Source organism: Anastrepha obliqua, chromosome 2, assembly GCF_027943255.1.
Source record: "Anastrepha obliqua isolate idAnaObli1 chromosome 2, idAnaObli1_1.0, whole genome shotgun sequence".
In the NCBI taxonomy this organism is placed as follows: Eukaryota; Metazoa; Arthropoda; class Insecta; order Diptera; family Tephritidae; genus Anastrepha; species Anastrepha obliqua.
Window position 1 is genome coordinate 127,304,337 of NC_072893.1, and position 13,472 is coordinate 127,317,808.

General features: G+C 33.1%; 1 protein-coding gene across 1 annotated transcript; it reads right to left on the minus strand.

Annotated features, from left to right (window-relative positions):
* Positions 1-4,529: 4,529 nt before the first annotated feature.
* LOC129238415 (uncharacterized) lies at positions 4,530-7,704 on the minus strand. Its single transcript, XM_054873438.1, has 7 exons — positions 7,569-7,704; positions 6,096-6,223; positions 5,953-6,018; positions 5,669-5,878; positions 5,448-5,604; positions 4,892-5,064; positions 4,530-4,830 (listed from the first exon to the last, which is right to left on the minus strand). The coding sequence occupies exons 1-7, from the start codon at positions 7,702-7,704 to the stop codon at positions 4,660-4,662; spliced, it is 1,041 nt and encodes a 346-aa protein (XP_054729413.1). The 3' UTR covers positions 4,530-4,659.
* Between the last annotated feature and the right edge of the window lie 5,768 nt (positions 7,705-13,472).

Sequence of the window (13,472 nt, forward strand, 5' to 3'; positions counted from 1 at the left end):
TCTCTTCGTTGACTTCCATTGATAACACCCTGTAACTCACAACTGAATGGAATAAACAAAAAATAGCAAGAGAATTTTTTTTAGCGTCATACCTTTAAGCCTCTAAGGCTTCTTTTCTGATACGTGAATTTTCGAATTTTTTTTCTGGAATCCTACTCATTTACTGTCTTTCAGAAATATACTTGCGAGTTCGCAGACTCTGTGCAAATGTATGTATTTAAACTTCAAATAATAAAAACTTAACAAGGAAAATTGGGTTGTAAGTTTTTTCTAGAACACATGGCTAACCCGAATTATGGGCGGAAATATTTATTCATTTTTTACAAATATCGGATTGCCATCACGGCAACAATCAACAAAATGTATGCTCAGTAGACGGCGCCTGGAATTGTGCAACGGATATCCATTACTGTCACTGAAACAAAACAAGACTGAAAAATAATGGCACTGCACTAATTTGAATTCCTCGCCTCCACTGCTGCTCGCGTCTATTTCCTTATCTCTAAATGTCACACATTTATTGTAACTCCGAAATATTTGCATACTGTTCATGTTTATTCGCAATCCTTTTGGCAAAAAGTTTTGCATGCTTCCTTGGCAGCCATCTACTCAATGTTTCGATTTCTCAAACTGTTTTTATTTATTCCTTTTTCGTATGCTTTTGTGTCATGTACTATCAGTGTAGCTATCCCTTAGGGATTTAATGAATATGCAAATTACGTTAGAGTGCTTCCAGCAGATGTTGTATTCAGTTGCGCCACCCACAATTCTTTCTTATTTATCTTTGCGCCTATATGTATGCAACAAAAAATATTTTGTATACTGTTTGTCTAAAAATCATTTAGCAACATACACCCGTGTTTTTTAACCGTGTTTTCTTGTGACCTCCACCACTCCGCGTCATTGTTCTCGCCCTGTCTGACCTTTATTCATGTTGTGGTTAGGCTTAGTGTCACTTCAACCCTAAATCAAACCAGAATAAGATAGTATTTTTTGCTAAGTTGGCATATCTAAGAGTATGCTTCAATTTCATGGAGCTGAGAATGATTGGCAATGTTGTTAAGATATAGATACCATATACTTCCATAATATACTTGTCGACGCAAATAAGTGTTCGAATACTTTAAAAACATATTTTCCCTCAGTTTAAGAAAAGTCTACAAATTCTCCACTAAGCGACAATGCTTAAAATAGCATATTAGTCATGCTTTTCCTCACGGTGGTATGTTTTTCATAGAATTTTGCAAGTCTACAAACTCTCCAAAGCATGAAAATTGCTTAGGAGAGAAAGTTTAGCTCGTAGGTTGCATAAATGTATAGGGTATATGGGACGCATAAGAAAATACGCAAAGTCTACAAACCCTCCAATGCACGAAAATTGCTAAACAGAGAGAGCTTACCTTGTATGTCTACAAACTCTCCAAATATTTTAATTTAGTGTAAGCGCAACATGGCGCCTTCTCAGTATTTAAAAGTTCTCTCTTCATATTATTATTTTAAAATTTTAAAATTTATAAATCTGCGCGTACAGTTGTCAAGCCACAAATTTAGCGTTGCCCCCAATTATCATACATATTAACCAAACTACTATTTTTGAATACATTTGCATTCAACCAATTAAATATAATTGAACCTGCTGGCAACTGGCAAATATTTTTCTCTACCACAAAACAACATATGTATATTTCAAAAGGTCACAAATTTAGAATTTTTGATATATGTAACTAACAAAGCTTTATTAATTTAACTCTCGGCAAGAATTGTGGTACACCTGAAGCCAAATAAATGTTTTTAATGACGTGGCATCAAATTTGTTTAGTCAACCATTTCCGCAGAAATTGCGTAGCAAGCACCTGAAAATGTGCTTTAACCACTTTTATGAAATTTATGTGGCGCTGGATAAGGCGGTACCATAAATCATGTTTTTAATTGTAAGTGATTATATAACTTTTGCGACAACGAGGTAGTAAAAAGGCCCAACTGTATGCAATGCAAAAGCGTAGATACACAAAATAAACAAATGATGCTTAGGCCCAGATTAGTGAACTAAGACAGGAATTACAGAAATCGCATGACCGGCAAAAAATTACGATCGCTCATGTCAAAGTGCGTCGTTGATTTCAGCAAAAATAAAATTTCAATTTGCAATTCACTTTGCCTAAATACAACAACAGCATTTCTGTTCAGCGCAGCATTTTAAGGATGACTGCCGAAAGTATGCAACTACTGGGATGAGCAAAGCAGTAACAATTTCTGAGTATCACAGAAAATGTGTTGGAAATTTTCAAATTTACCGCGCCTAAAATTACGCCTTCGGGATTGCTTAACGTAAAAGGGTTACCATAGATATAAATTACAAAGCACAGTGAAAGGGAGACACAAATTTCATTGAGGCGAAAAAACTGAGCGAAGTTTGTAAGGAAATTTAGTACACAATTTTTAGAAATTAAATTTTGTTTTGTTCATTGCCTCTATCACACACGCCGCCATTTGGGTAATACGATAAATGCCTTACGCATTTAAGTAGCAACAATTTTTTATGCACAGTTCTTTTCGTATTACAAATAAATTTCAACAAAATCAAGATATCTAGTGCTTTAACGGAATTTGAGATACTTTAAAATTCGTGTCAGCTGGAATTTCCGTTATTTCAGGCAAATTACAAATATTAATCCCAGTGAGGTCATATTTTTGTAATACATATGTATTTCAAGCTCAAAGCGAATCTGTCCGTTCCCCTGCTATTATTAATAAGTACCGCATTACTTATTTCTGAAGCTGTAGCAAAGCTATTGAAGCTATTCAAAAATGGTCAAGTTTTTGCATGAGAAAATGTGTTGTTTCCACGAAAAGGACTAGGTTAGGCCCGGTTGCCTTAATTTATGCTACAAAGTTTTCTGCACAACTATTCTGTGAATATAATAAATCAAAAGGTGAATAGTAAAAGCTAAAGAGGAAAAAAAAGTTTAATTTTTTTTCTTTTTTCTGATATTTCATCAGCCTATAAATGCTATAAATATAAAAATGCTATAAATTAAATTTAAGACGGGAAATATATTACCATAAAATATGGAAACATTCAGCCTGTTTACCACTACGCTCACAGAAATATTTCACAAAACAAAGCAAACCCCAATCCAAGGCAAAATGCCTAAAATTATGCAAATATTTGTCTCTTTAATCTGTGATTTTTGGTTTTTCGTATTCAAAAATTACAAATAATAACAAAGCGCATATTCGGAATGCACTGCGCCTAAATTATGCGCATTATTTTTCAACTAAAATTAGTTCTGGAGAAAAATAGCAAAATAGGACGAAGCAATTTTAAAATAGCACGCGTAAATAAAAAAAATCAAACAAAACGCCCAAAATTATGCTATAAAACATATTTATCTCACTATTGAATGAGGCCGGCAATTGCAGAACTCCGCGTGTATTTCTGCCATCAAAAAGCTCCTCATAAAAAATATCTGCCGTTCGGAATCGGCTTGAAACTGTAGGTCCCTCCATTTGTGGAGCAACATCAAGACGCACACCACAAATAGAACGCATAAAAAATATAAAATAAATAATTGGCGCTTACATCCTATCTTGGTTGCTTGCCCGAGCTCATCCTCTTATTTGTAGTATTGCACTCAAAAAAAAACTTCTTCGGTTCAAGTTAAAACGACTATTGAAATGAGGAAATATGGGAATGATTTGGCGCCTATGAAAAGGCATCCTCTTTTCAGTATCTGATATTTTCTCAAAATGAAGAAAAAATGTTTACTTGCTTTCGAGAAAAACTTTCCCGATTTAAGGAATTTGTTTTTATATTTGTAATAAATTTTATGTTTGAAATAGATAATATTTTGCTAAAAGAAAATAAAAATATTACTCATTTCAGAGTAAAATTTGCTGGAATTAGGGAAACTGTTATTTTGTTTCTAGTAAAAATTTAATATATATTACTAAAAGAAAAATAGCTTTTTTCTCAATTTTAAAATATCTACCTGAATTTTCAGATTATGAAATGTTTTAAATATTGAATAAAAATGCAAACAATTTGGTTTTAGTTTTTTATTTTTGCATTTGTAAGCATTGAGAACATTGCACGTGTACATCCATTCCAATTATTTCTTATTTTAAGTCTTATTTTGTTTTTTCAAATCATTTAAAATTGCACAAATAAACCCATTTTTCTCGCGAGATTTCAAGGAAATGTTATAGAAATACTGCTGGACAAAAAGCCAAATGGTCCTACATTCGGGCGGATACTCAAGGTTAAGTACATGGAATGTTTTAAAACACACATCAATACACTTGATTAGGTTATCGAACTTATAAAATATATCGGCGAAATACACATAATATTCCTTACAATAAAAATAATCCAATCCAATGGAACATATAATTGGCTGAATCGTACTTTTATCCATATAATTTGCATCTACCATTAATTTCAATTTTGACTGAAGTTCACTACTTGTCGGTGCCCACAGTAAGAAACTATTTCGTGAATCTGCAATAGTGTACTTGATGAAGTGTTTTTTTTTTGTCTGTTTGCATGTTCTATATGTTCGGCCAGTTGGAATTAAGACAGAGTGTAGAAGATAAAAAATGACTAAGTCTTTTGCATCTGAAATTAGATTGTTAAAAAAAATGAGGGCTTAAGACATATTAAATACCAGCATTGATGCTTCCTTCTTTAAACTGCCTCCAAGTAGTTAAACTGTTTGAATCTTTAATGTAAATTTCTAGCAAAGGTGGAATCGCTTGGCAGAAGCTCTCCCATTTATCAAATAACAAATTTTGCTTTTCGGGGTACAGCTTCTTAAAATCCAGTTCTATCTAAGATAGGAATGAAGAACAATAAACTATTTTTTATGTAAATAAAACTCACGAATTATACCATTAAATGTCCAAAACTCTGCTTATACTGAGGCCGTTCTTCTAAAATTGTATTTAAATTGGCATCTTTTTGTAGCATTTGTCGTCGCACAGCAAAAGTCGCTTCCCATTTTAGTTGAACTTCATCGAATGGTTCAACGTTATACTTTAACCATGATTTTTCTTGAATGCAATCTAAATGTAATTTTTTTATTAAATTAAGGTTACATTAAATGCAGATTATAATATTTAATAATCTCTCATTTAAAATTTAAATTAAACCAAAATATACTCATGAGTTAAGAAAGCCATATCGTCGTTGCGATTGCAAAACTGCATAAAACCAAAACGAATTGACCAAAGAAACTGAAGTTTCACGTACACTCTTTTGCAGAATTACTATTTGTATATTGATCTCTGTCATAATATTAATAAATTATAAGTTCAGTGAAAAAATTGAGCTATACTTTTGTAAAAAATCAGTTTTCTCTTCCTTCACCACTTATGTAGTTTTGTATATTGGATATACGCGGTATTGCTTTCGCAACGACGATATATGTACCTATGTACATATATACCTGTTACGCAAGAATTAATCTCCGTTCCTTTTGTTGTTGGTTCTACATCTCTTTTGGAAATAAGACCATCCCGTCTAAGTTTCAATAATACACTGTGGTACTTAGCATACAGAGATCCACCTGGCTTTTTTCCTTTCTTATGAATGTAATATATATCCTGTGTAAATGAAATCGAGGTTAGAAAACTTTTTTTTTATAAAAATTTTAGGTTGTGATCAGACTTTAGATTCACTCGTAAATAAATCCACAATTTTATTGGCGAAAGCTTCAAATGTTTTAGGGTTTGGATGTACTTCAGCAGAAATAAAATAATTTGCAACTGTTGCAGCTAGAAGTTTCCTATACTTTGGAGTGAGACACTTTTTTTGCGCATAGTATTTCAGGATTTGTGATCCACCCGCCGACTTACTGAGTATTGCTTCAAAAGATTCCTTATATGAAGTACAGAAATGTATATTTAAAATAAATAAATAACTAAAGTAAAAGTAATAAAAAAAACATTTACCTCGCCACGATATTCATTTGCCAATAAAGCGCATGCCTCAGTGTGAATGGCTTGTGTTTTTATTCCCTAGTGAAGTAAAACGAAGATTATGAATTTTTGCATGCATATCTGTATGTGTGTATATGCACAAAATAACAAAATACCTGTTGCGCTTGCCAATTGAGCAGATTATGCTCAAAAATTACCCTTGGTCCAAACTGCGATGTGTCGATCAATGTATCCAAATGGCTTGGCTTTAGGAGCTTCAATGATTCCCTAGTTAGACCGCTTTCTATAATTGAAATGATTAGCAATAACTAAAATGAGCAAAACAAAATATCCATAAACTTACCAATAAACACGTTCAAAAACGGTTCGCCTTCCAACTCAATTAAAATTTCTATTAATTCATCCATTGCACGACAAAATATATAATCACGAAGAAAAAAAACAATCAACTACTTATGTTCGTAAAAGCAATGAGCATTCGATAAGATAATTGTAAGTAAAGTAAAAAATAACAAAGAAGAATGTAACATCAAAATGAGGACTACGGGTTTATGTTTCAAACACATTTATAGTCATTTAAAAGAAAAAATACTCAAAAGCGATAAAATTTAATGAATTTGGAAGAGTTCAAAATAAAGAATGGTTTTCTTTATTTTAGGGAGGGAATTTTTTCTGAGTGTGCATCTTGATTTTTTTCCATAAATGGGGGATCTACTTTTTTACGCCGACTACGAACAACAAATGGTTTTTTTATGAAGAGCTTTTTTATGGTAGAAATAGACTCGGATCTTTGCCATTGCCTGTCAAGGAGCGATCGTTGTTAGAAAAAAACTTTTTAATTTTTTGTCTCATACCCGGCGCTTTGTCTGGGCACCACCATATGGCAGTCACGTACCATCAAGTCATCCGGCTCCGGCGGCCTTAGGAACGTTACTGAATAGGAAATATTGTCAGGCCGATAGTCTTAGTAGCTAGGACCTCTTTTTGTAATATAGTTATTTATAATTGTATTTCATTATTAATAAATAAATAAATAAGAAATATTGCAAATATTTCAAAATATTTTTCAAAAACTTCTCAAAATTAAAATATACAGGGACCGACAAAAGTCTACATACACCCCTTATTCCCACTGGATTGAAAGTTCAAAAACTTTACTGAAAAATGTGTTTACACAGTTTTATTAGAAAACTTTTTCTAATCATTATAAACTTAAAAAAATACATAAATTAACATAAAATAGCAAAGCTATGGCAAAAAAAACATAAAACCAACGTTGACAAAAGTCTACATACAGTGCACAAATATCACCAGTGTGAAAAACTTCACTTACCTCTAAGTAATATTGCTTCTTAGTATTTGGTTGGTCCACCATTAAATGACTAAATTTAATAACTCTGCAGAAGTTATATTGTTCCAAGCTTCCATTAGTCGTTCTTTGAGCACTGAAGCGCTTGAAATCGGATTTTTTCTAATTTTTCGATCTAAAATTTCCCAGACATGTTCAATAATATTCAAATCTAGGCTTTGCGGTGGTATATTTAATTTTCTTGGAGCTTGGTAAAGCAGCCAATCCTTCACAATGTGTGCTGTGTGTTTTGGATCTTTATCTTGTTGAAAGACCCAACCTGGACCAGGCTCCAAATCATCCACCAAAGATTTCAGATTGACTTCCAATAGTGATTTGTATTTATAACGATCCATATTACTCTCAATAAATACTAATCTTCCAACTCCAGATGCAGCAACAGCTTCCCAAACCATTACATTGCCGCCACCATGCTTCACTGTTGATACCACATTCTTCGGACTCAGTGCAGTTTCCTCCACACTTTTGCTCTTCCATCGCTACCGAATATATTAAACTTCGACTCATGTGTGGGTTTGCCAAACACACATCCCCTTTTCCCTGTGTGATTTGGCAACTTCCAGGCGAAGTTTACAGTTTTTTCAGAAATAAGAGGATTTCTTCGTGGTGTTCTACTATGAAAGCCGTTTTTGTTCAGAGCTCTTTGAATTGTTCTTGGATGAACACACTTGTTGGATGAGCTTGTTATATCCTCGGCCAATTGCGGAGCAGAAACTTTTCGATTTTTGTCCACTTCTTTTAGAATCAGCTGACGTCTCTGCGAGATAGTTTGCTCAGGCGGCCACTGCGCGGCTTATTTTCGGTGATACCAGTATTTTTAAAGTTATTTACAATGGTCTGGACTGTTGCACGACTTAACTTTTAGGTTTTTGAAATTTCGCCATATGATTTTTTTCATTGCTATGCTTAATAATGAAAATTCTAACGTCAACTGATATTTCTTTTCAAAAAGCCATTGTAGACGCTTACTTTGCTGAACTTTTGTCTATGCTGTTTTTTGGGTTTTTTAGCGTAACTGTGTTGTTTTATGTTAAAGTATGGATTTGTTTTAGTTAAGTCGATTAGAAAGAGATTTCAAACGAAATTGCATAAACACATTTTTAAGCAAAGTGTTTATAAATACTTTGTAAACAACGAAAGGGGAGGGGGGGTGCCAAGCCGTATACAAGTTGGCGCAAACTAATACGAATCCACTCACCTACGGTGGTCATAGTTCCAAAATCGACTATCAAAAATGCGCTCATTGCACTTCAGCCTACAATTATACACCGATTAAAGTAATTGAAAAATATATTTTCGGAAAATTTTTGTATAGAAAGAAAACAAAGTTCTTAGCAATAGGTGTGCATTCAACAAATTATATTATCTAAAGATATACACTCGTATATGAGAAAGTATTTATAAAAATAAAAACAAAACAATGTTTAGCCTATAGGCCAGTTGCTAGTTGCCGTACTACTGTAATATAATTATTTATAATTAACAAGAAGAAGAGACTTGTCTTGACTTGGTAAAGTACTACTCGCAATTAAACTGGAAAATCCTTTAGTGAACTGAGACCTAAAGGGCTGAGACTAGAAATGGCAATGTTTTGAAAACTTTTGTTTAATACTTAGCCTCCTTAAAAAGTATGGAATAATAATAGATAGTATATAGCCTTCTATAGACTTTATACGAGTACAAATAAATAATTAAAAAAATAAAAAAAAAATAAAATATGAAACAAAATAGAATAATAAACCTTTGGTTGTAGCCTAAATTTAAATATTCACATTTTTATTTAGTATTTAAGGAAATTTAATGAAACCACAATTATGAAAACATAAACATTTTTCTAAATATTTTAACAAACTTAGTTCTCACTAGAAATGCGCTTGTTGGGTTTCAGCTGTAGGCAAGCAAGACTTTTCTTTAAGTAATGCGAAGAATTTTAATTAATTTTATTATTAGTTTTATTAAGGAGAAGCTTAATATAAATCAGTGCAGAAGTAATTGCAAGCACTAAAGCTACAAACAAATTAAGAACAAAAAAAACCAAAAAAAATGTACAGTACAAAATCCCACATTAAATTTAAAATCCAATAAAAACTATCAAAAAGTACGCACGTCCTTTCGAAATAGTTAAAATTACCGGAAAACTAACTTTTTTCACACACTACTTTAGCAGAAATCACACCTACACACATGGCCACATACCTATAGCGCTGCCAGTAAATAAAAACAACTCCGCTACGTTTACTTACAAAGCAACAAATACAAGCTGGCCCCTCCGCTGCTGCTTGTTCTAGCCAGCACTCGCTTGTGACATTAAATTTAATTATGCGTTTTTACAACGACTGCCCACACCGTAACCCAGCGGCCATTAGCAAGGGTCCACACGGTAGTAGGAAAGGGCATACATGGCGTACGAACAACAAACTAAAGGCACACAAGCCATTCTTTTCGTAGCTAAGTAATAGCTTAGCTAGAGAAAGCTTTAACTTTTATTTTTCTTTTCTTTTTTTGGCACATACTGTTCACTATTGTTTTGCAGCTTGGCTGATGCTATGGCTTGTTAAGTTTATTACAATCAATTGTGATTTTTTTTCTCCAGCTGCCTTTTTCTGCTTTCTCTCTCTATATCTACTACACGAGCGCTGTTGGCACATTAGGTATACGCCCTGGCATACAAAATTCAGCGCCAAGTGCTTGCTTCTTCACATAACTTTTTGTATGGGTGTTTGTGTCTGCATGTTGTTATGTGTCAGCACTCAGAGTAGCCCAACTATATGCATTTAAGCCACGCAAGTAGCAGCAGCCGTAAAGAGTATGGACGTCATTTCTAATATCTTAAAGCTTATGTACGACATCAGAGACCTGTTGACTGTGTAATTACACATGCTTGTGTTTTTTTTTTTTCAGACATAAAAGGAGAAACATTTTCTTTGATAAATCTGACATCTCGTTTTCCCCTCTGCAGCGCCTCATTGCTTTTATCGCATGACGATATTTAATTATTATTCTTAATTTGCTACTTAACCTAACATAAAAATACTGTATCATTAATTTCCTTACCACTTATTTGCTGCTGCCTTTGTTCAAACCATGATTACCTTCTGCTTTTTAAACATATAGAAAATAATACAATTAAAAGCAATTAAATGGCTGCAAATGCAATTCTGTTCCTCATTTGTTCCGTGCCATATTGCGGGCAGGCGTGGGACCCTAGTTAATATGCTTACTACCACATTGTTTGCTGCTATAGTAAAGAATCACGTAAGAGGGGCGTGCGATATGCTTTAATTGGGTGTAAAATAGTTCAGAATAGATGAAGTGGAAACAGCATTTAAAGTTCAGGTGTACTTCTGTTTAACAAATATATGTATATATATATATATGTGTGTGTGTGTATATATATGTATACTTTTATATGTTCCTATATATACGAGTATAGTTACGGTCACAAGCAATCATCGCCTAAATAGGTTTAAGGGGGTACGTACGTCCAGCAGCGCCAAAAATGCGCTAAAAGAAAAACTGTTTTAGAAGGGATAACAATAGAAATATATAAAAAAAATTTACCATTGCTTATTAGTACTTAAACTTTATTTAAATTAGTATATAAAAAGTCACGTGACCCAAAGTACAATAAAAAAAGTTGTTCCACGGTCTGCATCATTTCCCCTTGAAATGTTAATGGATCTGTAAAAAGTAGAGGATTCTTGTAAAATAAGTTGCAGTTATAGTTGTCGAGCCGGACTTTTGAATTTCGAAAAATTTTGCAATTTACAGCATTTGTATGCATTTTACGTCATACATGCCACACTGTAATTATATTTATAAAATTTTTTAATACAAATATCAAAAATCCGTCGCGACATACTGTAGAAAAAACACTTTCAAATACTATAGAAAAAATCCACATCAAAAAATGCAAAAGTAGTTTCGAGAAAAACGAGTTTAACGGCCAGCTGCCTCAAAACGAAGGACAGCTACTTGTACGCATCAAACTCTCGTCGTCCAGTTACATTTTCCACCATAACTTTGTATTTTTTGGGGAGTTTTTACAATCGACTTCTACAGAAATACGGCTAAAACTAACTAAAAGAATAATAATCTGAAAAAAGTCGATTTTTTGAAAATTCTAAGCCTATGTAACAGCTTAAGCAAAAAATTAGTAACATAAGGTTGGAAAGGCTGAAACACCAGACTGAAAAAGCGTCTTAAATAGGAAGACTTTTACCTTGGGAATCATCCATTTTTGGTAAAATAAGAACTCATTAAAAAATGAAATACGTTTGAAAACAAAATTTTCTATTTGAATTTTTTCGTACTATTTTTTGTATTATAGTTTTTACGGAAACTTTCTTAAATTCCCGCTCAGAGCATGTCCGTAATTTGCAAAGAAAATATTTAAATGGATCCAGTCAATTATTCAACTTCAAACTTAAATGAGACTCTCAAGCGTTAAAAAACGCCGGCATCTATTTAAATGGGTCCCTTCAATTAGAAGATTACCTGTAAGCCATTCGAAAAAAAAAAATGTCGAGTTTCTCAAAAATATTTTCGAAGATCCTTTTATATGTAAATCCAATTATATGTAATAACGAAAAATATTTAAGTAATCCAAGGTTGTGCAGCACCGAATTTGCCAAGTGCATGGGGGATATGAAAAATATGAAAAATGACTGCCATGAATTATTTAGATATTCCTAAACCCAATTTTCTTGCCTTTAAACCTGATCTCGTCCCTTCAATCGCTTCTTACCTTTATGATAAAGTAGAATTAATTATTAAAAAAAGTTCCTTCCCACTTATCTGATGTTTGTTCTTTTAGAATGTTCCAGGGCAGCCACCTCGATCCCATACCGGTTCTTGTTTTTCTTAAACGATATTTAGACTGTTATAAAATATGCAAAAATGTTGATGTGAGGTATTCCGCTGATGTAAAACTTTAACTGTCATACGCTTCCATTGCGGAAAGTCTTTTGTCACAAAGGCATTCAGTTTAATTGCCTTCTTGCACCTCTATATCTCGTGAAGGGAGCAGCCACCGTAATCTGAATTAACTTTAGGCCTAAAAAACGTGAAATTATTTACAGACATCTCATAGAAAAATAATAAGCTTTCAATTGAGACTCCGTAAAAATAAGATAATTTTATTAACCTTAGTACCCTATGCTCTACACCCTATACCCTATATATTTATAGTAACACCACAAGCTGCATTTTGACGAGAAAAAAGTTAGACAAAAACATTTTTTTAGCAAAAAAAATATCACAAATTGACAGCACTTCCGGCAGTCACACAGCAAATTTCCGGTCATTCTATGTAATGCGATATAGGCCATGCCATACCTCTCCGCACGTGCACAAGCATAATAACCCAGCGGAAAAATTTGAAAAATATTTCAAAAAGTCAGTAAAGCGATTTTGTTTTGGTGTTCAATAAAAGCAAAGAAAACATAAACGTCCTTATTTCTATCATACTAAGGAGAGGTTGAAGCTAGGACCTACTGAAAGGTACACTGTTGAAAATGTTAAAATTGGTCAGAACTAGCACCAGCTCAACGTTGTTTGGTACTAGTTTCGAGCTATTTAAAAACAAATGCAGAAATTACTTATTTACTGCATCTCAGTTTCCTGATCACAATTTTCGAAAAAGTACTGCTTCCGAACAATTTGAGTACCAAAAAAACAAGGCAGAACCTACTGTAGTAGTACCAGTTCTACTTACATTTAGCTGCCGAGCTCAACACCAATTTCATATTTAGTAGACTAGTTCTTAAGTAATAGAAAATTGATTCAAAATATCCTAGTTCTGAACTGTCGTGTATTGTACTAGTTTCAAACTATCGAATTTAGAACTAGCTTCGAACAAATGAAAAATGGTCAAATATAGAACTAGGTTTAAACAAATGAAAAGTGGTAAAATTTAGTACTAGTTCCTAACTAATGAAAAATGGTTAAATTTAGTCCAAGTTTCAAACAAATGACAAATGGTCAAATGTAATACTGGTTTCAAACAAATGAAAAATGGCCAAATGTAGTACTAGTTTCAAACAAATGAAAAGCGGTCAAATTTAGTACTAGTTCTTAACTAATGAATTACGTACAAATGAATCCTAGTTTCAAACCAATGAAAAATTGTCAAATTTAGTACTAGTACCTAACGAACGAAAAA